Here is a 27,089-nt window from a genome sequence, read left to right on the forward strand (position 1 = left end):
CAAGATGTCTTCTTTCTGGTTTTACATATGGCGACGTTGGAAGCACCCACATTAATCATCGGTGCCCTGTGACACCTGGAACTTACCTGTACAACAGGTCATTACCGAATGAAGCTCAGAAAATAGAGCTGTTACAGAACTGTTTCTAAAACAAGAGGGAAACTTGTACGAGGCCAACACCAGTGGCGCTTGGGTCATTTGCTGAATGCGGGATGGGCAGGCCAGCTGTGATACCCCGGGATGGAGCGGGGTTCAGGAGGCAGGGGGCCGCGAGCGTGCTCTTCCGGGCCCCCTGGCCATCTCTGCCCCCCACCCCTGCTGATCTGCCAACCGTTTGTGGAGTACAGTGTGTGCAGGACCCTCCTGAAGGGCCAGCGTGGGCAGAGGACGAAGAAGGAGGGTTTGCAAAGATGAAAGGGATGCAGCTGCTCCCCTGAAGGCCTTCAAGGATGTCAGGTCTTTGGTAATCTCCTGTATGTCTCCGTCCATCGGATAGCTTTTAGGTGTCTCCCCAGAAGCTGTGACAAGCACTGCCAGCACAGAGATGGGGAGGACAGTTCTTCTCCGAAGAAGGTCCACGTGGAGGGGCCCTGCCCGAGGAGGTCGGGGGGACCTCTGCGGAAGGAGGGCGCTAGGGCTGATCTTGAAGACCGACTCGGGATTTGCCAACAAGCCAGGTCTTCTCGTGCTGTGGGCTCTGAACCCCCTTCTCGGTCTCCCCTTCCAGCGGCAGGAAGGTTGCTGCTTTTAGGGGTTCTGGGGATAGGACTGGGCCCAGCCAGCTAATCCAAGGTCAGCTCTCCATTTCAAGATGGACAGCCTTCACCACACCTGCAGAGGCCGTCTTGCCACATAGTGTGACTTGCTCCCAGGTCCCGGTGACTAGGGGGTGGACACCTTGGGGCCATTCTTCCCACCACAGTGGACAAAGACACCACGTGTGGATGATGGGTGGCAAGTCAGGGACACGCCCTGGCATGACATGGTCTTTCTGGAGCAGAAGGGAAGACAGAACAGGGAGCATCCTTGGGTCTCGTGGTAAGTCCTACTCAGGACAGGCCCTGCCACTCAGATGTGGGGACTTTGGCAGGAGAGCATGAAGAATCCTTGGGACGCATGGACCATCTGCCGTAGCTGCCTCCACGAGGCCAGAATGAGCACTGTACGGCCCTGGCATTTCAGAGGGTGGGGGATTTGATAGAGGCCTTGGACATAGGCTGCCTGGGAGGCATCCCACGTCCTGTTCTGAGGCCCGGGCAATGAAGGATGATCGGCGTGGCTGGCCGTTTCTCAACACAGGATGGGAACCTTTTCCTGATGTCTTCATATTGTTTCAAGAGAGATGAAAGTGTTTGTTTCAATCCCCAGTTTTACTGGCTGCCCCTGTGATACGTTTTTGGAAGTCCGGTGTGCACGAGTATCGGCACTGTGCCCTTTCTAGAAAGGTCGCTGCCAATTAGCTAAGATGCGCACTTGCCCCTCAGAGGTTAAGTGGTTGCAAGAGTCTGTGCACAAGAGAACTAATTCACAACGAACTCACCATTCACCCCACGGCCCTCACGTCGTGGACATGCCTGGTGCGCCTCCACTTTTGTCCTTAGGGCTGACTATGTGTAAAAGTAGCTGGGGGTTAAGAGAAGAAATCTTCCGAGCACCTGTTGAGTTATGTTGACATGAAGGGTCAGCTGTGAGCGAAATCGTGACACATACGTAGTGGGGAAAAGAAATACGATTACCGTCAGAAGCTACGGGGCCTTTCAGGGTCTTGGCAGCTACTCACCCACTCTGCTTCGCTCAGCCGCCTGGAAAAGTTGCAGGAACAAGGCCGGAGTATCAGTAAATGAACAAACATGCTCAGCCCGTGCCGTTCCTGGCCTTCCTAGTTGTCAGCCGTGCAAGCCTCCTGGTTATTGGCTCCAGAGGAGAGAGACGGCACTTGGCAACATTGGCAGGACGCCCTTCCAGACTGTGCCCGAGGAGCCTCGCGGCTCTGCACTCGGTGCTGCCGAGTCTGTGGGGCGGGTGCGTTTGTGCCAGGCTCCCATGGTAACTGTCTGCAGTAGGGAATGGCGGTGTTCACAGATGAGTGGCCCCGGCCAGGCCTCTAATGCCCCCCAGCCCCGGAGCCGTGCCTCTGCTCGGCTCGAGCCAGCTTCGGGCCACGGTGTGACGAGCACCCGTTGTCTCCGACCCCGGGCTAGGTCCTCCCCTGGCCCTGGGGGGAAGCTGAGTGGCATTGCAGAGTGAGGAGGAGCGGCATCGGGACACTGGCCGTGGCGCCCAGTGCCTGAGGGAAGGCCGTCTGGTCCTATAGATGTTGACCATTTCTACGTGCGGGTTTCTGTTATCAAAGTGTACTTCCTCTGGGATGAATCCCGAGGGACTTGGGCCAAGTGAAAAAAGCCAATTCCGAAGGTTACACACTGTGATTCCATTCCTGTATCATTCTTGAAATGACAGAATTACAGACGGAGAACAGATGAGTGGTTGCCAGACGTGAGGGATGGGACGTTGGGGTGGCCATGGTGCTAAAAGGGCAGCGTGTGGGCCCCTTGGGTGACGGCCCCTCTGCCTCTTGCCTGTGGGCACACAGGCCCGCTCACGAGTGACGTCGTCTAGGGCTAAGCCCGCACACACGCATGCATGAGCACACACGTACAAGGCAGACCGCAGAGGGGAAAGTGGGGTAGGTCAGTGTCTTGGGTGTGACGTTGGGCTGTGGTTTTGCAAGATGTCACCATTGGGGGAAACTGAAGGAAGCCTCGGATCTCTATTACTTCTTACGATCGCATGGGGCTCGGCAATTATCTCAAAATAAAATGTTTAATTTAAAAAAGGAGAACCGTCATTAATCACGGGCAAATGTTGACTCTGTCACTTAGTCTTTTTTTTTTTCCTTTTCCCTCACGTCCCTTTCATCAGACCACAGAGGTAGATATCGACTTTAGCATTCACTGATGAATATGGGGCATGACCCGCACACGAGGGCCGTGACAGGATGCAACTCCTGGATAGTTGGAATATAGATTCCGCTGCTGTCATGATTATTGATGAAGGAAATGTGGCTGAATATGAACATGTGGGTGTGCAGCGAAGACCAGCTTGAAAAGATACCATGAATCTTTGCACTGTGTCTTTCCACCCAGTCTACACACACCCAAAATCCAGTAGAGGGCTCTGCGTCCACCTGGCAAGAGTGCAGCCCTGGCCTCAGTCAGATGGCATGCACCCGAGTGACCCGGGTCATCGCAGAAGGGGTGCCGAACTCCCATCTCCACGGAGAAACTTGCAGCCTTTTCTTAAGTGCTCATGTCTTCTTTCCCTTTTGTGGGTTCCAGCCTGTTTTAAAGACCCGGGCGGTGCAGGAGGCATGCCAGGCTACACCACCCACACCCCACACCCCACACCCCACACGGCGACAGTGGAAATCAGCCACTCGGGAAGACAGTGCCCAGGAGTTAATCATCACACCGAAAGTGAATACAACAGCCTTTTGTTATCGCAATAATGAAATCACCAGCACCTTCGTACCGGATGAATCTGGCCATGCCACTGTTGAAGTTCTGCTGAATAAACTGAGAAAGATATTGCAGTTTACTCTCCAAGAAGATTCACTGTTTAATACACCCACTATGTTTTTGTTGAATAGGCAAGGGGAGTAGCTAGAGAGATACAAGCGGGCAAGTTTCCTCTGCTCCTAAAGATGGACGAGGGGCCCTTTTTCTTTCTTCCCTTTGCTATTATTTAGCCTTCCGTTGAAGTATTAAATCTATATTTTGGAGAAAAAGAACCACTAAGACTTTAAAAAATACGTTAATGGGCCACCCCGTTCCCTGACACAGGGCCCCTGCCTGGCTGTGGCGCTTTATTTGACATGCTGCACGCATCGGGGTTTGGTTTAGATACTGAAACAAACTAGCCTATAAAACACTGTGCTGTAAATATAAACCTTTATGAACCTCTCGGGATAGTCCTTCTAAACTGTGAATTAAGATATTCCATGATTCAAGCCTGTAAACGGAAAAGTAGCCATCACCCTGAGTAGTAATTTGCTTCCCAAAACCTTAGAATATAAACCGCCTTTGGCCTCTGCTCACTGAATTCTGAGCTCGTGTATACGATGGCGACTAATGAACTTTCCAGAAATAGTTTTTAAAAGGAGTTCAAACTCTTTCAGTCTAGACAGGTCTCCTGAAATACACCTCTTTTGCTTAGGGGCTATTTTGTTCTTTTCTTGTTTAAAGAGCCACCATATTTCACTGCTGAGCCCGAGAGTCGGATCTTAGCGGAAGTGGACGATACCGTGGACATCATGTGTCGAGCCATGGGTGAGTGTGGGGAGGCTGCTCCTCAGGCCGCCGTGAGGTGGAGGGACCAGAGGGGCACTTCCGTTGCTATCAGGACACACGCTGAATCTGATGTTAGTGACAGGGCCTTTGGATCCTAGCAGAACTCAGCTACTGGGCATGTGAACTTGAGGAAGGTGATCTTGACCTTGCTGAACTGTTGCTTCCTTGCAGAGCTTAGCTTATCTTCTGGCAGAGCAGAGATAAGAATATTCACCCAAGGGAACAACAAGGAGTCCTTCACCCCATCCGAACCCACGGAGAGGGACAGCCTTGTCCTCTCGACTCCCTTTCAAACGCTCTGGTTCCACCAAGGCTTGGGGCAGGAGATGCTTTCCCGTCCATGGGGCGATTGGGACTGGTGACCACGTGCACTCTGGAGTAAGAGAGATGGTTTTAAATTCTTTGAACAGGAAACCTTCCTTTTTTCTTTTTTTTTTCTTTTCCTCTTTTGCCTTTTCAGCTTCAGGTTGACTTTTTCTTTGTTATTTCAAGAAGCTCTCTCCTCCCCACCTTGCCTTGATGATGAGCTGTCCACTGTCAGGCAGCACAAATAATTATAGGAACCCCCTCCCAGAGACAGGCTTTTTAAAGGCAATTTCATTAACAAAGGCTATGTTGGTGCGCTGGAGACTGTCAGTGAAAAGGACTTCTTTTTTTATGTTTAAACCTGTCCATCTTAAGGGTGGGTATTTTATTCTAAGAGCTTGGAGGGTAAGGATTACTAGCAATTTTGTAAATCTTCAAAACAGCTCCATAAAAGAGATATTATCTCAGAGTACACATATAAAAACAAGACCTTGGAAAGCAAGGTTAAGTAACGTGCTCAAGGCACAGAGCCAGGGAGCGATGAGATACCTCTAAAAGCACAGCCCGGTGTCTGGCACGTAGGAGCTGCTCATTAAAGACTAGACAAGCCGCCAGGGGTCGCGTGGCAATGGAGACGGGATCCAAACCCAGACCCATCAGCTCCCAAAGCAAGGGTTTGGGCCGGGGCACCTGGCTTCTCCCAGAGAGCCGAGGGCCTGGGCTTAGAACTCATGCCAGCTGTCCACAGGTCTGGGCGTGTCCTCTTCCGTCTCTGAAAGGGAGTGGGGGTGTCCTCTGAGCAGTGCCGATGGCTCCCGTAGAGATCGGGGTCTGCCTTGGGCACCCTCCTGTACCACTGTGCTTCCGCACAGAGTGTGTATCCTGGGGGGCTTGGTCCCCAGCCCCTGGGCCACTCACGGGGGCCGCTGTTGGCACATCTGCTCTGCAGCGTCCTTCTCTGCTCAGGATCCCGCGGAGTGGTGGGGGGAGAGTGATAGGAACTTTACATGGAGATGTCCCCCTCGCAGCGGGTCGCGTTGCTCTCTTCCTGGTATAAACACCGTTTTCTAAGGTCAGTGCTGGTCTGGAAGTGAAACTCCGCTGTATTTCGAGTGCTCAGATTTTAGAAACCAGCATCTGCAGAACTGCTGGGGACAAGATTTCTGTTTATGAAACTAAATTGCCTCAAAACAGAAAGACTCCCAGTTCCCTGTATACTAACAATTACTTTTCGATAAATGACAATCTTAAGCTCTTCCCTTGACAGGAGAATGCTCTTTTTTGCATTTCTACAGGGTAAACTGCTGGTTAAATACAGACATGTAAATATATACTGAGCAGGCCTTTCAACGTTGCCGTCAGATAATTTACTGCTTTCTTTTAATTTTGACAGTGAAACTATAGCAGCATGCAAAGTGGTTACTCTTCATGAAAGCTACATCATGTAATTGCTCTTATGAGATTTTACGTGAATTGGTTATGCTTTTACCTTGAAATGGATTTTTTTTAATTTCCCGATTTAATGAAAAGTGACAGGAAACATAATTAAGGCAAAGAACAGAATCTGAGAATACATTATCTTGAAATATTCTACGACATTAACTTTATTTATTAAAGAAGACATCTTACACCTACACAGCATCTGAAATCAAGGGATTTGGGTGTGCTTTTCACCATGAATCCTGTCGAGATGTGTTTTATTTAAATTTCATAGGCAGGGAAACCGAGGTACAGAACAAGCCTAGACATTCCTGCGCGTCTCCATGGGCCCACAACAAGCACACACGCACCCGCCATGGCTCAGGACCTCGTTGTCTCTTGTGCTTTGGCGGAGTTCCTATGCGCAGCCTGTCATGTCTACCCAGTTGTCCCCTCTTTGGTGGCTTAGAAGGGTCAGAGACATGCCAAGGAAGCAGTGTCCCCTACTATTAGTCACGCAAGCCTCCCAGGGGAGCTGCCCAGCGAAGGAGCCTGGCGTCTCCCCATCAGGGCTCGGCCCGTGCAGTAAGGCGCCGGGGGATAGCGCATGCCTCAGCATCGCCAGGGCTCCACGTGCTGAGCACAGCCAGTGGGGGCCGAGCAACAGAGGTCCTCACTCCCTCAGGCCGAGGACAGTCCATTCACAACCCAGGTTCTGCCCCTGTGAGCTTGTCCTTTGTCCCCTGCATCTTCCCTCCCAAACCCAGCCTCACCCTCCATCAGCTGCTCCCACTGACCGAGGCCTGAGTTTTCACCATAACGTCATTAGGATGAGGAAGGCATACCCAGCCTCAGTCTGACCCTCCATCCTCCTGGTCCAAGTGCTGGCCTTGCTCTGAGTGCCATCAGCTCCTAAGGACAAGGATGGCGCCATCCGGCGGCCCCTGCTCGTCACCTGCTGGACTCCCATTTGTCTTTTCCCACGTCCGCAGTTGAATGCCCCTCATGTCTCCTCAGCCTCACCCACATGAATCGCGGGTGCTTACTCAACCGCAGCCATCCTCCACCGTGGAGGACGTCCACTTAGATCACTGATGTCCAGCCCCCTCGGCAGGGGACGGCTGCAAAGGTGGGACGCCTTCTTCTTGTGGTTGTAATCGTGGTCATTCTAGCCAGTGAGCGCTGGCCATGTGCCAGGCACTGGGAGATTTGTGGACGCTGATGTGGTTAATCTTCCCAACAGCATTTCGAGGTTGCAGTGACACCTTCCTTCCAAATGTATCTCCTGCCCTGGTGGCCTTATCCCGAGCCTCAGTGGCAGAGTCAGGTACTGCAGGGCCGCAGGGACCTTCCTCCCCATCCCTGTCTGTCCCCAGGTCGGTCACGGTCACGGCTGGAATCCCTTTCTCCCCAGACCAGAGCACAAGCGTGTGCCCGCTCGGGGGTCCAGAACGATCTGCAGCCCGGCGTTAGGAGTTCATTCCTGCTCTCCCTCTTGCTGCTTCTCTGTGTCCGTGTCTTCATAGAGATGAGAAAAATAACACTGTACAGGGTGGATGAAGGGACTCCTCGACGAAAAATGCCACTAAAGTATCGCCTCGTAGCCTCTCAGACATGTTTGCCTCAGCCTGCACGGAAAGTGCTCACAATTTAATTTTTTCAAATGCCCGATTATTTCCACTCCTGCACAGGGGTCCCTCTTCCCACCCTCCAGTGGTACAAGGATGCCATCTCCATCAGCAAGCTCCAGAATCCTCGATACAAGATGCTCTCAAGCGGAGGCCTGCGCATCCAGAAGCTGCGTCCCGAGGACTCCGGGATCTTCCAGTGCTTTGCCAGTAATGAAGGAGGGGAGATCCAGACCTACACCTACCTGGACGTGACCAGTGAGTGCTGCCCCTCAGAGCCAGACCCCCCGGGCTGGGCCCTCGGCCAGAGCTTCGCACCCTTTGTGTGTGTGACACACTCAGAAAATGGTAGCATCTGTTCGGCAAACGGACAGGGCACAGGGGTCCATGGTGACGCACTGCGGAGAGCCACCTCTCCGGCCGACAGGAACCCGCGTGCTAAGCCCCTGGGCAGCAAATATGCCCCGTTGTCCCCACGCCCTGGCGCCCCACCTGCTCTCAGGCAAGCCTCGCGCCCTCCTCTCTACTGAGAAGCAGGGGGGAAAAAAATCTCCATTTTTCTGGACAGAACTGGAAGGACTGTTCAGTGAATAGCCTGTTCCTAATCTTTTTCTTTTGATCTTTTTCCCATTTTTTAATATTCATCTTCTATTTTAGTTTTATTGAACAATTATAGTTCTTCTGTAAGTTTCTTTTATTATCCCATTAGCAGAAATACTTTGGCACTCTGTCTTTGAAAAATAAAATGAAGGTACAGGTTTCCACTGCATCTGTGGGTTTTCTTTTTCATCTCCACAGTTGTAATATTGTTCTTCTAAAATGAAGTAGAATTTAGTGATTATGGAATTATACCTTTCATGTTTGCCCTTTTGGAAGCCAAATGCTGATATCCTCAGGTGTGAGAGCCGTTTGAGAAAGCAAATCATGTCCGTAGGCAGATGGCTCTCGTCTGCCTGAACTTATAAATTTAAGGATTGAATGTATTTTGGTAAAGTAGGGGTCACGCCCTTGAACCTTGTGCAGGGGTCAAATTTAGCCTCTGGTTTGGAGCATAGGGAACCAGTATCGCTTCAACCAGCGGGAATAATATTGGGTACTTAGGCCGGAAACTGAGTTTCGATTAATTAGAATTATTTAAAGTGTATCTTACAAGTCAGCCAGGAGGCTGTGGGCCCCAGATGAGCACACTTTTTTTTTAAACTTGATTTTAATTCCAGTATAGTTAACACACAGTGTTCTATTAGTTCATGAATTTAACAAACATTTCCACAGCATCTGTGTCAGGCACTGGGGTCTGCCAGGCTTGGGGACAGAGCTCTGAGGAAGACCTGTGAGGTTCTCGTGCCTCCAGGACAGAGGTCGTGAAGCGGGGAGACAGACGGCAGAGGAGGGCACAATTTAGCCAGGGATGAGGGCCAGGAACCGAGCGAACAAGCAGGGCCCAGGGTGACCAGGGAGGCCTCTCTGCGGTGGTCAGGGAGCGTTCCCTGAGATGCTGCCGGAGCGGAGGCCCAAAGGTGCAAAGTCTTGGGGGACGAGGGTGTTACGGGGTGAGGGAGGGGTTGCTGCAGTTGCCTTCCAGGGACAAGCTTGGGGAGGTGTGTGTGCAGGGAGCAAGGGGACAGTGGGGACGCCGTCTGGTGAGGAGCCAGGGGTCATGCCAGGAGACGGGTTGGAGGGACAAGTAGGGCAAAGGCCCAGGAGCCAGTGGGAGGATTTCATGGGGTTTTGGCAGGGAGTGGCGGGGTGTGCTTCATAGCTTCCACAGGGCACCCAAGGCTGGGTGTAGAATGGCCAATGCAGGGAAGAGTGGAAGGCTTGGGACCCGGCAGGAGGCCAATGTACTGTCCATGTGGGGGCCCCAGAGGTGGAGGGAAGCAGGGGGCTCTGGGATTTTCTTTGGGGGCAGCATCCACGGGACTTAGGTGGTTTGTGGGGATTCCCACCTGGTGCAAGGAGAGGTGCCAGCAGTGCTCTGGTCCCGAGTCCCATCCACTTGTCCTGGGAACCCCAGCCCAGGCTCCTCAGGGGCCTCACAGGATTGGGGGGCATGCAGATCCCCATTCTTCAGGGGTTTCCAGTTTAATCATTATCAGAGTAGAAAAAGTCGCATGAGCCTCGCTGAGCCAGCCTGAGCTACCCCTGACTGTCTCGGTCTGATTCAGAGTCTCAGGAGCTGGAGGCCCATGCCGTCCCCCAAGGACAAGAAGACCCCCCAACACTTGGGCCCCCGACACTTCCTGGAAATCCCTCACTGACATGCTTGAAATCGGTTATTTTGTGAAAGTGGCATCCTTTGGGTAATATTTAATATTCAAAAATCAGCTTTTTCTATTTTTTAGAAAGTGCTGAAGACGAGCTTGTTAGATTTATCTGAATAAATGTCTCCCCCTCATTAACGTTCACCTGAAACAGCCGCTCCCAGGCTCCTGCACTTGCCCACTTGCGTGTCCATTCCATCACGAGACTGGATTTCTCTTCGGGTTGTAAACACAGATAGGCAGCTCCTGGGGGACAAATAAGGGAAGGTTATAGTCACTCCTGAAAGGTTTTCCTCCTTTATTGCTACCGTTATCTCTGTGATTAGTCCCATGAAAGTGCATATGGGCCACCCCAGCAGGCGGGTCTGAGCGCGTCTGAGGGGCAGCACACTGAGTATCTCACTGTTCGCTCCCGCTTAGATGTTGTACCAGCGTTTACCCAGCTTCCGGTGGACACCACGGTCACCGATGGGATGATGGCTGTCCTGAGGTGCGAGGTGTCTGGAGCCCCCAAGCCCGCCATCACGTGGAGGAGAGGTAGGTGCAGTCTGGCCAACAACAGGAGGTGAGCGCGTCGGGCCAAGCCTTGTGCGTTTTCATTCCCGCCCTCCTTGGCTCCTTCAGTAAAGACTGGCAGCCGTCTGTGGGGCACCTGCCAGGCGCCAGATGCCGGAGCTACCGGCATGAGCAAGGCGGCCAAGGCCCCCGGGAGCTTCCCGGAGCCTGCCTCCACTCGAAGAAACAGCCGTGTTTTAAAACGTGTGACTACCCCTGTTTTCTGCCTCAGCCCTTCGTAGGGCACCTCAGGCTTGTGAAGGGGCTCCCCCAAAATACCAGGTAGTGGATTCGGAGAAATGCTGCCAGGGCCCAGTGTCCCCACTTGTGAAACGGAGGTCCTGTTACAAATTAAGAATAATATCCTTGTTCTTTTAAGAAAGAAGGGTGCAAGGATGCACACCTGAAACTGATAGGATATGCGTGCCAGCGAGACTTCGATCTGCACAGAGCACTGGGTGTTAAACGCAGTGAATCGTGGAACACTATGTCAAAAACTAATGATGTGCTGTATGGTGATTAACATAACATAATAATAAAAAAAAAGGCAGAGAAACCAAAGCCTGGGTTATGCCACGGGCCTTTGCTGTGTTCCTTAGCAGAGTGGCTGAGAAGGGATGAAGCTCACAAAATGGGAAACAGAGAGAGAAAGATGCTTCTGGTTCGTTTGACACACGGGACGCTCTTGGTGTCACCCGTTTTCAGTCCCCGTGAGGAGTGGCATCGCGCCACAGGCTTTCTCTGTAGTTCCATCCCTTTGCTCACGTAGGCACGTGTGTCAGTAAATGAACCGCACACACGGTCCCTCCTTAGGAAATACATGCCGAACGGTGTGGTTCCCACCCTCAGACCGTAGCTCTTCAACGTGGAGGTCTGAGGAACTCCAGGCCAGTAAGCAAGAGGGCGTTCTTCTATCTTACATATACTCTGTCTCCGGATTCAGAATGTCGTGATAGCTTTATATAGAAAATCTTCAAGTGCATACAGATGTAACGGAAACTCAGAACCAGTCACCCAAAAGTAACAATCGCCCACATGGATCATAATTTGTTTAACCAAGTTTCTCAATTTTGGACAATTAAGATTTTCTTGGTCTCCATTATCCTAAATAATGCTGAAGGGAACTGCTTTGGTTATTGTTGTACGTACGGTTTCCACTTTATTATGATTGTTTCGAGTTATTTTCTTGGTGCTAACACTCCTTTCTCGACTTTCCTTCAGGAAAACATATTTTGGCCAGTGGCTCCGTGCGGATTCCTAGGTTCATGCTTCTGGAGTCTGGGGGTCTACAGATTGCCCCCGTCTTCATCCAGGATGCTGGCAACTACACCTGCTACGCAGTCAACACGGAGGGGTCCCTGAACGCGTCCGCAGTGCTGACCGTGTGGAGTAAGGACCACAGGCCACGTGGAACCTTCTGTTAATCACAGTTTAATCACCATGTCAGCTGTGCTTAGGGATGTCAATATGCCCTTGGACTCTCTAATTGAATCATAAGAGAATGATTATTTTTACAACTAATTTATAGAAATCTGTTGAGTAATTAATTTTTCAGCTTCTAAAAGCATAATTAGAAACTGTATTCAAAGATTTAATGGGGACGTTTCAGGAGAGAGAAAAGAGGGACTTTTTACAGTCAGTGGCGTAGAGGATATTAGCCCAAACGAGCCCAAACGACAAAACCCGTAGGACGGTTAATTTTGAAATCTTCGTGGAAGGGAACCGAATCAAGAGTTAACGTTTTAGAGAAAGTATGTTTTTTCTATAATATCATTATAACCAACTAAACCACTCCTAGTATTTTAAATATGAGCGTTTTTCATGTTAGGAGTGAACTGAGGAAAGATCTTTGTTATTTCTCCAACTTTTATTTCTTTATCTAGAACAGTTTTCGAAAACAGAGAACCGATTGTTTTCCAGACATAAGGATTCATTACCAAATATCTCTGCCCACCCCCACCCCCCAAACCTTTTAGCTTCACTTGCTGGCATACTTTTTCCTCTCTGCTTTATCCATAGCTGTATTACTAAAAATAATAATAATAAATGAATAGAAATCGTTCATAAAAGCAAAAGATAGTGCTCACTGATTTTTGTAAAGCTTATCTATATGAAGAGAGAAAATTTCAATTTGCCTCAGTGACGAATTTGTTAAAATACTGTCCTGGAAGAGAAACTGAATTATCGTGCTTTATTTCATGTCTGTTTGGCTCTGTGATATAGTTTGTGTCCACTTTGATCAATGACCTTACTAATTTATTAGGTATTCTAAAAACACCAGGAGTTTTAAAAAGGAATGAATTCAATCACCCCCATATTGATTGTCAGGTACTGAAAAAGAGGTTTTGTCTTGTTTCGTGGCCCACTGTGTCCACCCACTTCCGATTGGTCATATGTCCCTAACATGTCAACTTCATATTTAATAGCTTGTGAAGAATTGATGTCTGCATCTCTGTAGGTCACTCACCAAAAGTTCCATAGATTTGCTAAGATTCAAACTATGCTCGTGTGGCCTGCCTCCCCTTCCGCAGACAATGAGCTCGCATGTTTTCCTGGACACTCGGCCACAAGCAGTCAGGCTGGGCGCCAACCTAGTCTTATGACTCCCACGTTTTGGGCTCTGTTAGTAGGACCAGAGCAGCATCCACCTCAGGGGTGCGCAGCGGAGGGGGGGGCCACCACAGGGCTTTTGCCGGGGCCTTGGCTGTGGTGGCCGCTGGGAGCACCAGGCCCCACCCTGACCCGCGCCCCGGTCAGGCGACCACCACGCCTCTTGAGCTCCACCTTCTAGTCCTGAAACCTGGGAGTGGTGCTCTCACAGCCCTCCCAAGGTTGTTGTGAGCGTTAAATAAAACAACATAAATGGAAGCACTTTGCAAAGTCATGAAGTGCTGTGCAGACAGCAGAAATGACCAGAATGTTAATGATCTTGGGAAAGAACCAAGATTTTCCCCTAAGACTGCAGAACCGCATAAACCTCTGCACACGATCTTCATTCTTGATGTCTTCCCAAGGGTTTAGAGGTTCGGGAGTGGCCCTCGCGGGGAGGGCAGGCCCGAAGACCGTGGCTGCGGCCTGGGGAGGCTTGCTTCCAGTTCCCTGAGCATTTCTAAGCGCTTCCATTTATGCTTGCTTTGCCAAGATGAGAGAAACCTTGGAGGTTTTGATGTCAGATGACCAATCCCTCCCCCCTCAAAGGAGGAAACTCTGGAGCATGTGACTTTGTCTGAGCTGTGCTTTGTGTCTCCACAGATCGCACGTCCATCGTGAACCCTCCGGAGGACCGCGTGGTGATTAAGGGGACCACGGCCACGCTGCGCTGCGGAGCCACTCACGACCCCCGGATTGCCCTCCGGTCAGCTCTGTCACTTACAATGTCTGGGGCTCGTTCATATCCTGGGAGCTTAGGAACTGAAGTGGAGATGAGAAGGGAGAATTTGGGGAGCTTTGATTTCAGCCACAGATCCCTGATTACGGCATCTCACGGTCTTGGGCTCCATCATTAATCACACAAATCCCATTTTCCACTCCAGCCTTATGTATTATTTACCGTAAGCTATGTTCCACTTCATGACTTCGGTACAGCTTTTCATGATTTTTCTGCCAAGGTTAATACACTATCTGTAAAACGTACTTGTCAGAAGCTGACACTTAATGAGAGAAAAATCCGGAGGGATCGAATAGGATTTCAGCAGTGTTTACGCTGGGCCGTGCGATACTCGAGAAGGGTTTTCTCTGCTCTGGCATGGTTTCATTGTGAAATGGGGAGCAAGGGAGACCCACACCCAGAAGATAGACAACCACAGTCATCTGGTGCGTATACAGGACAATACTTGTATAGAAGGGACTAGATGCCTTGAAGCTCCACTAAAGGAATCGTAATATCCCGTCTTTGTCTGAGTTCAGATGGGAAGGTAATGATGAAATACATGACCCTCCAGGGAAATGCGTAGCAGCTGACACAGATGATCGTGGGTGGTGAGCTTCTTCCCAAAGAGCTGCCACTCTCAGAACTGTTTTTAATTTTCAGAATCTGCCTGGAAAATAAATCTAGAAAGAAAGATACAGTCATCCTAGAGTTGTCTCTCTGGCCTTAGCCCAGAAGGCATGTGCTTAGCCAAATGGATAGAATCGAGATGCCTTCCTCCTTTCTGGAACATCTCACTCTGGGCAGAGGGACATGGTTGCTGCCATGTACATTATTAACTGGATCCCGAGACTGAGCTGTTTTCTCACTCTTCTTGGGCAGGTGTTTGGCAAATCATGAATTTCTGTGCCTCCACCTGGCTCTCTGGAGTTCCTCAGAGCTCAAAAGCCAAGTTTGGTTTAGTTATAAGAACGTCAGATGCAAAACCAACAAACAAAAACTAACAGTTCAAGATTACCTAGAGACTCCATGGAGGCCGTCTTAGAGAGAGTTGTCATGCCCAGAAAAGAACCCGTTCATCTCTAAATGGTTTGGGAGTAGGACTCCAGAGACAAAGAAGGACAGATAGGCTGGTTTTCTGCTCCTCTACGAGCTCACACAGAATCCCTCTGGATCTTTGTGGGTTTCCCAGAGCTTCTTACGTGTGATTAAACAGACAAAATTGGAGCCTCCCTCCCAAGGAGGACTTCAATTGCTCACTCTTGGGGCACCCCTTGTCCCCGGGTTTCTCTGCCCCAAGAGCACCTAAGCGCCCTAAGGGACAATCTGCAGGTGAATGTTGTACCCCCGAGTCATTTCCTTCTTGGAGGACCAGGTCTGTTCTGTCTCAGAGTAGTTTCAGATAAGCAGTTTATTAATGTCTGTGCTCTGTGCATATTAAACCTTAAAAGAACTGGGTACGTTTTGCAAGTCCAGGCAAATGATTTTGGAAAGGAAAGCCAGCACTTTGATCCCACCTAGCAGTGAGTCGTGGCCCCCTGCCCACTGACAGCCAGATGCTGGGCAGGCTCTTAATTGCTTCTACATTCGAAAAGAAAAACGTGCTACAATGGTCATAAAGAATTAAATGAGAAAGAAAGGCAGTTTTAAGGACAATCTGCCAGAACAGTTGGATGTTAAGAAAACACGTTTATGGGGTATGATCTGCCTTTTTCTAGAATTTGGGTGGTTCCCCTCTGAGGAGTTTTCGGACAGTCATTGCTTCCTATCCAGTCAACACTGCCCTCCTCTAGGCGCACTCCTGGGCGGGAAGGTGAAGTAGTTTTAGGAAATGACGGGTGTGATCATGACACGACAGACTTCCCGTCCCTAAACCCAAAGACAAGATCAGTGTTCTCTGTGGTCTTCACCGGCCCGTTTTTGACTTTAACATCCGTGGTTGTACGGTGACCAAGCTAGCTGGTTGCTTTTCTTTTTCCTTTCTTTTAGATATATTCACATGTCATAAAATTAACCCATTTAAAGAGCACGGTTCTGTGGCTTCTGGTGCATTCACAAGGCGGTCAGTTGCCTGCGGCCCAGATCCTAACTCTAGACTCTTGGCTGGATCTTAACTGGAGATCTTTCCTAACTTGTGACTCCCCGCCTGGCCCACAGCTACGTCTGGAAGAAGGACAACACAGTCATCACCCCATCCAGCAGTTCCAGGGTCGTGCTGGAGAAGGACGGGTCCCTCCTCATTAGCCAGACGTGGTCGGGTGACATCGGAGACTACACCTGTGAGATCGTGTCCGAAGGAGGGAACGACTCCAGGACGGCCCGGCTGGAGGTGATGTGAGTGTCGCCACCATGTAGCCTTAACTGCCCCCCCGTTATCTGCGGCGGTACGGCCAGCTGTCCCGACTCCAAGTGCCCGGCACGACAGTGGGTCCCCAGCCAGCCGTCAGAGGCCATGGCCTTACACTGGGCTTTTGTTAGATCCTCGAAATTACAACTTTTTGCTCTTGGTTTAGAAGGTTTGATACTTGGTTTTCATCCTCTTCCTCCTCTCCGTTTCCCTCATTTCCTCCGTGGGCACCCTATCCTGGTGGGCTCTACGGCTTCCTGAGTGTGTGTGCATGTGCGGGTCTCCGTGCCCACCTCTAGCCACTGCACCTGCTGACCCCGGGCTCTCTCTGCCCTCCCCTCCGCGCTCACCTGGCCTTCTGCCAGGGCCTCAGCCTGCTGCTGCCTCCACAGCTGGGCCTCTTGTCTTCTGCCATCCCCCCTGAAGGGCTCGTGCCTCCTCTAGAGCTCAGCCACAGGGTCGCCCCTGGGTTGGGACACCAGGTGTCTCACAGCCTCCCGGCCTTTGCGTGGACCCTCTTTCAGAGCCCTGGTCGTCCCGGGTGGAAACGCCTATTTTCACCATTCCTTCCCCACTGAAGCAGATGCACCTGGATGGCACGGCTTTGCATTTTGAGTGCCTGGTGGTGCTCTGGGACCCCAGAGGGGCTCGCTAAATATATGTTGGTTGGTGGACGTGCCCATGAATGGATAAATGTGTGTAGGTTACTGGCCATTGGCTGGTCCTCCTTCTGACTGGCTCTTCCCTCGAGGCTCACACACCCCGGGCTGTTCCTCCTGAGCACACAGGCTCAGATCCCACTGGGGAGATCCCGGGCCCCCGGCACCCAAACCCCCATTCGTCTCTTTCTTCCTCCTGTCTTTCCTCCTTCTGTCATGTTGGGGATTTCTTTTTTTAATTTTGATAATATTGGAGTACATGACCAGCAAATTCACATAATCCACTGTGCTATTCACATTTTTAAAACTACCTTTGAGAACTCTTAGATCATCCATCATTGGTATCAAATAAATAAAAGTGTTAGCATTTCATAAAGACTCTGTCAGCAGAAGCCAAATTGCATGCTTCTAATACAGTGCATGCTTTTTATTCTGCACAATTTTTATGTTCTACTGATTTACATATCTTCCCTTCTATTTGCTTATTTGATTTCCTCTGAGTAAAATACATTTTTCAGCAAATGTTGCTGTATCTATAAAATAATAGGCTTTCTGTAATGGTAAAACACCTCATCTCTAAATACAGAAATATTTGCAGATTTGTGATTCAGACCAATTTAGGTACACTGGGTTGCAGAACTGATTTGGAAGGCTGGTTCCTTGTGAATTGAGTGTAATAAACACTCTACTCCTGCAAATCTGAATGAATTGAGGAAGCTGTAGGTTATAGTGTGGTCTGTCTCTAGATCCGAATAGGTCTTAACCCTACGACATCAGTAATGATAATAGTCATAAGTCACGATTGCAGGGCACTCGTGCTTCTCAGAGAACTTTCAAATCAAGCTTGGTAACATTTCCGTGATTTACTCAGATGACAAAAAAAAAAAAGAAGGAAAAAGAATCTCATATTGCAGAAGTGACTGAGAGGTACTTACAGCTAAATAGTGTCCTTCAGAAGAGGCTGAAAGCCTGCTTCCCCTGCCTCCCCACTTGAGTTAAAAGCTACTTTGTTAAATATAGAAATTAGGGGCATCAGAAGTGGGCTTTGCAGAAGCAGACGGTTCGTTGGCTTGCTCTTGGTGTGTTTGTGGCGAGTTTCAGCGCCCTCCTCTGTGCCAGCCTGGCTGGATGCATGTCCCCTCACCCCCAGGACAGCCCTGGAGAAAGCACGGTCCTGGCAGGGCCACGGGGGCCAGCAGGTCCTTGGGAGGTGCCGCCCACCAGCCAGGCTGGACTGGACACCCCGCTCCAGCTCTTCCTGACTTTGGGCAAGTAGCCACCGTGTCTCAACCTCGGTTTTCCTGACCGCGAGCTGGACATGTCATCATGACCCTATAGGGCTGTTGTGAGGTTTGACCGAACCAGCGTTTGTAGAAGCCTGGCCTGGAACCCAGCTTTGGGTGGGTACTCAGTAAATCACAGCTCCTCTTCCTCCCTCACCATCTCGCAAGAAGGGCCGTGACTCCTTCATCAGGAGCAGCCTCCCCACACCCGGGGCCAGGAAGTTTCTCTTATATCCTGCTTTATCTTTGACCACATTCTGTGACCCTCGGACCCACTACATATGTCTGTTTGCTGCTGAGCCCTCCATGACTGGAACGGTGCCAGGTGCATAAATGTCCCGTAAGTGTCAGAGTGAGCCTCGCTCCCCCGCCCATGAGGATGAACTGGGCTTACGTAATTGGTATCACAGAGGAGGACTAATTATGAGGGGTCTGCCTTCATCACCTCCCCGAGAGGAGAGGCTCCCACAAATCCCCACGGTGCCACATTGTGCTGTATAAATTAATCACATGCAGGTCGTCATGAAATGCTGGTCGCCGGCTGGATGACTGTGTCTTTCACTGATGCCTTTCGCTGGTGCCCCACGGGAAGGAGCTAGTTTGGGATGACCCCATACCCCAAAGCGTCTTGCTGTATTGAACACACCAGGGGGACCAGGCTCCTAGAGCTTTATGGATTGAGTAATTATTAATCATTTAAAGACCCAACTAGCTTTGCATCTTTCCTTCTGAGATCAGAGACTAATTCTTAGGAGCCTGGAGTACAGAGAAAACCTAATTGATGGAGCTGACTTGAAGATTCGGTCCCTGAGGCAGTGGGAGAGGTTTCTCTCAATAAAGCTACACCTGACAAAGCCATAATAAGGAGTGAGCGATTTAATACTGCTTCTCGAGAGTTGTCAGGCCCCCATCATCTTCATCCTCAGAGTGAAGTCGGAGAAGATGGGTTTGACCGGGTCATCATTTGTGCATTAAAGGGTCAGCACTTCCACCTAGAAAAATACCCAGCTGACCCTCTTCCGCGCAGCAAGTGCCCCCATGGCCACAATTTTGCCAATTGCTTCGAATCTTTTTCAAAGCTGTTTTCCCCAAACACACTTGGCTTAATCTCCTTCCCATACAGTCCTGGTTTCTTGTTGTTGATCTCCGATAGTCTTGTGGTGTAATTCGCTTGATAGTGACTTCCCCGCCCAGCTCTCTTTAAATTACAAAGTGACTCAGCACCAGCTTCACCCCCATTGCTCCCAGATCCCTTTCATTTGTCACCCTGTCTGCATATCACTGTCTGTGAGTCACTCTGATCATTTATCTCCTTTCAAAGTTGGCAGAGAAACGCCAAGACAGTCTATTCCTATCAGATAAGATTCTCTGAAATGGATTCCGAATATATTAAAGCCTCATTTATCGGTTATTGATGGGTCAGTCAAGTATTGCGCAAAGCTTAATTTTCCTGATAACCAAAACTTATCATTTAAAGAAACAGTTTACATTTCCAAGGCATATTAAAAAGTTCTTTGCATTGAGAAACAGGTAGGATTGAACACAAGAGATAAAGGGGATTTTCCTACAGGACAGAGGCTGGAACTAGGAAAAATCTAAATTTCCTTCCGACTCTTGAGTCCTGTGGTATGTGTAAAACGTCACATTGCTCATTGAGCCACCATCTTGGGCATGACCGTGAACCGATGAAGAGGACTCTGGGGGCGCAGCGGTGGATGGCGGCTCATGATTTCTGGAGGCATCATGTCATGTCCTTGGGCACCACTGGGCTTGTAGCTCCCTGTTCCTACATTAAATGTCTCAAGTCTCAAGGCTGCTTTGTCTTCACAGTTCCAGAGTCTTTTCAATCTCCCCTCCATCTCAGGCCCCTGGCTATTATTTTGCCGTTCAGGGTGCCCCCTTCTTGTGGGCGCTAGGGCCTTCTCCTTAGTGGCTTTTGATCAGCAAAGAGGAGGGAAGTCAGAAACCACTCTTACTAGAGTCACATGCTGAGTGAGAATCAGCAAGCTCTGAGGGGCAGGCAGGGACAAAGGGCAGGTGCTCAAGTAGTTTCCTCTCACTCCAGAAGTGGCTGTGACTGGCCCACAATCTGCAAAACACTCCACTCCCCAGAAAGAAAGCTCTCTGGTCACCTGTAGATTGGTCATCTCTTGGCTCTCATTTTAGGCTGAGAGAAACATGATCTGAAATTGAGTGGAAGAACCCCATATTTTCCCAGCTGTGGGAAAGATGTACTTTCAAGATTTAGAAGTGGATCTGGCGTGTCCCACGCAAGGCCACAAGACAAGGTGTGCCGAGACACAGTGGTTTCTCTGGGGCCACAGGTTGAACACTCTGTTGTCCAATAGGAGCCTGTTCCTCTACAGCCTCGGGTCCAGTTCATCCAAACTCAAGGTCCAGAATGGCCACTCTGCAAGGCTTGTCCCCAGCAAGCTGTGCGCCCCCCACCATCTCCTCTCAGAGCCCGGATGCCTGGCTCCTTAACCTCTAACCCGCTTTTGTCTCAGCGTCTGTCCTCTCTCCTGACCATTACAGAGATGTCATATGATCTTTTGTCCAGTCCCTGGGACACTTTCCAGTGAGCTGCCCTTGGGGTCCCAGTTCCAGCCCTGGAAAGTCAATGTCACACAGCTAGCCTGGACAGTTTGAACACACGTGTCGCTTACTTGCCTTCCTCTGTGACCCAGTGCAAGCCCTGCATTCCCACCGCTGCCCCCAAACCACCCCCAGTCTTACCCTTGGCGTCAGCAGGCCATTCCCCTTCCTTATCCCTCCTGCCTAAGGGAGCCTCCTCTCCCTCTCCACTCACCCACATGCCTCCAGCCATGTGGCCCCACCATCTCCACAAGGTGACCCTGAGGCAGCCCCGCCCTGCATTCCCACCCAGCATTCTTTTCAGAACCATCCTGTGGCTCCTGATCTGAAGGGCCTCACCTTGTCCCAGTCTAGATGCAGGCTTGTGCCCCTCCTTAGTTGGTCAGCTCTGGGAGAGCAGGACAGTGTCAGCCTCCCCCTCAAGGTCCAGGGAAAGAGGCAAAGAAGGGAGAAAAGAAATTTCCTACCCTAGAGAAGGGAGGCAGATCCATAATCAAACAGAATGCACTGGGGTTCTTGCTCCTGTAGGGCTTCAAGATGTTTGGTGAACTGAAAAATCTGTAAATTGCAATGGGAATCAAGAGGTAGAAGTGATCGGTTCTGCTCAAGAATTAGTCAAAGGTGAGAGGGAGGCCGCGCCTCGGAGGCCAATTTTCTGATTGGCTCGACCCTCCAGTCAATGGGACATCACGTGTGCCTACACACAGGTCACAGAATGGCTCCACTCAGGGAGATGCTGGAAGTCTGATGCTCTCAGGAGGGCACCCAGTGTGGGCTGGGGGCTGAGAGTGTGGGAGGGCATCTCAGCAGATGAGGGGCTAGCTCATGGCGTGACCCTCTACTGTGGCAGCAAGCAGGACCTTCGGGAGGATTGCGTGTCATGGCTCTCGGGAGAGCTGTGTTGGCTGGGCTGAGGCTGGTCTATGGCAATGAGGGGTTGGTGTTACGGGAATTTCTCAGGGACAGTAGGTCAGACGTAGCAACTACTTAGATGTGTGTGAGGGTGGGCATGGGAGTATAACCACTGACTGAGAGAAGGATGAGCAAACCAACACCCTGGTTTTGGTGGGAAGAATGATTCATGACCAGGGTCAACCCCCACAGATCGCTCCTCTGAAATGTGTCATTGGACTTGCCTCCTGCCCACTGTAAGATCCTCTTAGGACCTCCCAGCACCTCATTTCCACCACCCCCGTCCTTCCAGGCTCTCGCGGTTGCTACATCTGCTTCCAAGTCTTGGGGCTGCATGCACATCTCTCCTCCCAACTTGGAAGTAAGTGGGGGTGGCCCTCAGAACAACAGCCTGGAACACAAACCAGCCTTGTCAGCCTTCCCAGTTAGTGTTTGTCATGTCAGAAAACCTTGTACTTTAGGGAAAGTCTTTACAGTGCAGTTCTGACCCCCTGGAGTCAGCATGCACCCCACAGGTGAAGGGCACTGTTCCTCACTTCAGACACCAGCCGCAGCTCCACGGCCCCCAGGCCACCCGTGACTCAGACCAACTCACTAGCATTTGGGGCTTCCCATGACCCCAACAGGGTGGATGATTGCCTAGAACAACTCACAGAACTCAGTTAAGTGCCATACTTAGGATTTCAGTCTTATTATAAAGGATACGATCAGGTCCGGACATAGGAGAGGCAAGGGCAAGGTCTGGGAGGGTCCCCAACACAAAGCTTCCACGTCTTTGGGAGAGATCATCCTCCCGGCACACAGATGTCTGACGACTGACCAGGAAGCTCAACTGAGCTTGGTGTCCAGAGTTTTTACTGGGGTGTCATCATTGGCCACGTGACTGAGCTTGGTCCCCGGCTCCCACCCCTCCTCTTCCAGGAGATCAGAAGGTCTGGCTGATTTCACTGGCTCAAAGACCCAACCCTCGGGCGCCTGGGTGGCTCAGATGGTTAAGCGTCTGCCTTCGGCTCAGGTCATGATCTCAGGGTCCTGGGATCGAGCCCCGCATCGGGCTCCCTGCTTGGCGGGGAGCCTGCTTCTCCCTCTCCCTCTACTGTTCTCCCTGCTTGTGCTCTCTCGCTCTCTCTGTCAAATAAATAAATAAAATCTTTAAAAAAAAAAAAAAAAGACCCAACCCTCTAACCACATGGTTGGTCTTTCCAACATGGCGGGTCCCCTCCTAGAACTCTGCAGGGGCCGCCATGAGTGCCGTTGTTGGCATAAACTCAGGTGTGGGCCGACGGGCCCCCCACCAATAGCTAAGACAGTCCCTCAGGAACTTCCAAGGGCTTAGAGTTCTACCTCAGGAACCTGGGACAAAGACCAGACGAGCTCTTTATGATACCACAGTCTTATTTGGACATATTTATCCAAGTTTATCTCAGTTTGTTTTCAGGTGGGACTCCTTCAACAACTTTGGTTTAGGTTTCAGAACAAACCAATTTCAATAGGAAATGGGGCATGGGAGAAGAATAGGTATTTTATCCTGGCATTCCCTTCAGATTGGTCTGCACTGGGAATTTAAAGGAGAATCAGTTACTGGAGAACTCAAAGAGAAACAGCTCCCTCTCTGATTTAAAACCTAACTCACAGTTAAAGAGAAAACAAGCCAACATTTCAGGCTCAAGTTGATTCTTTATTGTACTAATTTAAAGTTTCAGTCTACACTGGAAATACTAGTTTGTTTATTAATGGTGTGCCTGGGTCAGAGAGAGCTGTGTTTCTGAGGTAGCTGCAAGCATGTAACGGCTTAATAAATTTCAGTGTAATGAGTACGTTTTTAAAATTAAAAATATCAAGCATAATTATGGCTCTTTGTGCTGACCCATGTGGGCCAGCAGTAATTGATGTCTACGAGAGACCAAAAACTAGCGAGTGGGTGACTCGGGTCCACACAGCACCCCTCCCCCAGCACCTGCTGCAGACCTTTCTAGAAGCTGTTCCCAACGGTGGCCACAGAACAGGGTGCCGCTCCTGGATCCGTGAGATGGAAAGTCAGGCCCCAGCCTGGGGCCCCTTAGGATTATACGGTGGCAGACCCTTGCTGGTAGAAACCATGCAGCTGGATTTTGAAGCTTTGTCACCAGTAAATCCCAGTAAACACTTTTCAGTATTTGTTTGCTTTCATTGTGTTTCCATTCTATAGCCCTGCTGATGTGTTATTCACTCTTTCCAGGGCATTTTAGTTAGTTTTCTCCACGTTCCCCTGAGTCCTTCCCCCAAACCCTGTTTGTTACCCAGCAGAAGACGGAATGACAGCACAGCCCCGTGCTGTCGGTAAGGGGCCAGCCTCGCTGTCCAGCAATACAGGCCGGCACTTCGGCTGGTGATCCCACATGCTAGCGTTCCAAACTTTCGTATTCAGTCTTATTTCCCAGGCCTTTTCCTGTTTACACGGCTTCCTGTATTTGCATTAACAGCTTCAGGTTGTAAGAACTAATTGCTGACCGAGTTTTCTCAATTAAATAACATACTGTGTAGAAATTGACCCTCCCCACCCGACTGAAGGTACGGAGTCATCAGCTGCGTAATCTCCACCAGAAGGATCAGATCAAATTTCTGTGGTAGAAAAAACAACGTTGTGAATGGGGAAGGGGGGGCAGTCAGTATTTGTGTTTGGGGCATATTTTATATTCTCCATTTTCCAAACATTGCCCGCCAGGCCTGTGCAGTGTAAGGACCAGGCCAACCGTCAAGTCTGATGTGCACTCTCTTCTCTTTTTGTTCCTTTGTGCCCAAGTGAACTGCCTCACTCACCTCAGAACCTGCTGGCCAGCCTGAACTCTTCCCACAGCCACGCCGTAATGCTGTCCTGGGTTCGGCCCTTTGATGGAAACAGCCCGGTGCTTTATTACATCGTGGAGCTGTCTGAGAACAGTAAGTAATGAAGCCAAGTCGTCACCTGGGACAATAATCAGATTGCTCTCTGCACACGTAACACCCTCAACCCTTACTTCTGGCTCAGACCCCAAACGACCAGGAAGATGCTACTGATGCTTTACGGAGTTCCAATGAAAACCCCAGCTCTGGCTTCGGGAAAGATAGAAGGTGACATGGGAGCCTGTGAGGGATGAGAAGGAAGCCTGGGGTCTTCCCGTGAGAGCCCAGATCTGGAGGCCGAGGCCCCAAAGGGAGGCTGTGCACACTCCCGTTCAGCACCGTCCCCAGGGCCAACTCGGGCTTGGGGAACAATGCCGCACCTGGGGCTGGTTGGGAGCCAAGGACAATACTAGTTAGTGTCTTCACACGTTTCCTCTGGTGCAGATACGGGCTAAGTATTCCCGGGGCCGTCCCTTCCTCCCCCTCTTGGCCTCCGTCAGCATTTTCTGGCTTTGCTCCGGCCCCATTGGTCCTCCTTCCCTCCTCTCCGCGGGCCACGGGACAGGCTCCCCAGCGTCTCTCTTCTCTGCCCCCTGCAGTCTCCTCTTAGGAAGTCATGTGCATCCCTGTGATTTAAAGGGCCATCTTTTCCCTGAAGAGAGATCTTGGTCTCCGGCATCCTTCCCTGGACCTCCGGAGTCAGCCACAGAGCATCGTCCCTCCCCATCTCTGTCTTGTGGTCTCACACACGCTTCCGTGCGAATTCTTCAAACTGTGATTTCAAGTTCTTTTAACCCTGACGATCCTCACCACGTTAGTGTGGGCATTCAAATCTCGGTTCCAGCCCCACAGCACCCTTGGTGAGGCCTCTGTTGCTCCAGCTGGAAGGCCAAGAACAGGCGCTCCTCCCTCCCTCGCCTGGCCCCACGCCCACATCCGCAGCTCAGCCACCCTGCCGGTGTGTATCCTAGGACGTGCTGGACCCTGCTCCCCTCTCCAGCTCTCACCAGGACAGCCTCTAACTGGTCCCCCTGCTTCTACTCTTCTTCTCTTCCAAAGCATTCTGACACAAGCAGAAACACTCATCTTCTTAAAATATGAAGGACGTGTCCTCCCTGGATACACCGCACAGGCCTTAGAATGAAACCCACTGTCCTTGGTGCCTGAGTGCTGTCACCTGCCCTGCCACCCTCCCTTATTATATTATCCCCTCCGTGATCCTGCACTCTCCCCGGGCCTCCCCCATGGGCGAGAGAGCCAGACCACAGGGAGCTGGGATCTTGTGACGGGCCATGTCATGGGGCCCACGGCTTGTCTCCTCGTGCCATTGTCATTATAAATGGGTCCCTGTTCAGGACAGCTAGGAATGGAGCTCTCTCGGGGTCCCGCCGCTGAAATCCGAGTCACGCAGGCAGAAGTGCACGTGGCTCGTGGGCCCTGCTCACTTCTGCAGGCGCGGGCATCCCACAGCTCTGCCCACGCTCATGCCGACCGTCCGCTCGTCCTATAATTAGTGACTTCACCCTCCGAGTCTCTCCTAATTATCTTTCATACTTGCCCCTCGTCTCGTACGAGCGATCCTCCCTCCGATCATCACATGCTCGCACCGCAGCAGGCCCTATGTGCCGCTCATTTTCCAGCGGAGGCAGCCTCGGGCCGAGGTCACACAGCCGGTAGGAGGGGGCGGCGGGATCCCCCCGGGGCCCTCTGCCTCCACAGCCTGTGCTCTTAATGAGACATTCCGTGGGGCAGAGTCTCCTCTCGGCACTTGGCAGCAGCCCTGAGGTGAATGCCGACCCACGATGGTTCACTTTGGTTCCCGTCTGTGTGGAGATGCAAGGGACCCACTCTGCAAACCTGCCTTCACTTGAGTGGGGCGGTTCCCAAACCAGTCCGCTGAGAGAGGTCCCAGGAGCAAGATGTTAGTCCCTTCCCCGGGGTTTCTAAATTTACATCCTTGGCTATGACGGCTTTGGTTTTGAGCCCCGTCTGAAAACCAGGTGCCCGAGGTCCGGGCCCTGGTTCCCCTTTCCCGTGGACTCCTCTGACGGCCCATCCAGTCTCTTTCCTCAAATTGCGGGGTAGGGGAGTGAATGGAAACTGGTCTGCATGCCACCATCCATCGTAGCTTCAGCTCAACAGCTCTGGTCAGAGGGAGAAGGCATCGGCATTATTTATTAAAATAACCTTTCTGAGAAGATAAGGGTTTCCTGAGGACATCGTGGTCATGCGGCCTGTAAGAACCGTAGGGCTTGACGCCAGTCTGTATGGAAACGGCGACACAGGAGCAGAACTCTTGCCCTCAGGATTCAGACAGACACGGCCCCCGCTGGGCGTCCGCATCCTTGAGACCAGGACCGGGTTCGTTCATCTCTGTATCCTCGGCCCCTGGCACCTGGTGGGCACTTGGCAAGTGAACTGAAACAAATCTCTCTGGTAGAGTCCCTTTGTGATGGACTCGGGCTACGGCCCTAGACCCTCTCCCAAAAGACAAGTGCTCCACCATTCTCAGGTTACCAAAATAAGACTTTGTTTCAAAACGCCAT

At 50.9% G+C, this 27,089-nt stretch overlaps 1 protein-coding gene across 5 annotated transcripts in view; it reads left to right on the plus strand.

Annotated features, from left to right (window-relative positions):
- Nucleotides 1-27,089, plus strand: part of SDK1 (sidekick cell adhesion molecule 1) — an 877,999-nt gene that overhangs the window by 644,090 nt on the left and 206,820 nt on the right. For all 5 annotated transcript variants that reach the window (XM_078074254.1, XM_078074256.1, XM_078074255.1 and 2 more), the window contains 7 exons: nucleotides 4,245-4,328; nucleotides 7,766-7,960; nucleotides 10,384-10,500; nucleotides 11,740-11,907; nucleotides 13,771-13,873; nucleotides 16,043-16,219; nucleotides 24,464-24,600. In XM_078074254.1, the coding sequence (XP_077930380.1) occupies nucleotides 4,245-4,328; nucleotides 7,766-7,960; nucleotides 10,384-10,500; nucleotides 11,740-11,907; nucleotides 13,771-13,873; nucleotides 16,043-16,219; nucleotides 24,464-24,600 (981 nt within the window). The remainder of the gene's footprint in view (nucleotides 1-4,244; nucleotides 4,329-7,765; nucleotides 7,961-10,383; nucleotides 10,501-11,739; nucleotides 11,908-13,770; nucleotides 13,874-16,042; nucleotides 16,220-24,463; nucleotides 24,601-27,089) is intronic.

Source organism: Halichoerus grypus, chromosome 6 (assembly GCF_964656455.1).
Source record: "Halichoerus grypus chromosome 6, mHalGry1.hap1.1, whole genome shotgun sequence".
Lineage (NCBI taxonomy): Eukaryota > Metazoa > Chordata > Mammalia > Carnivora > Phocidae > Halichoerus > Halichoerus grypus.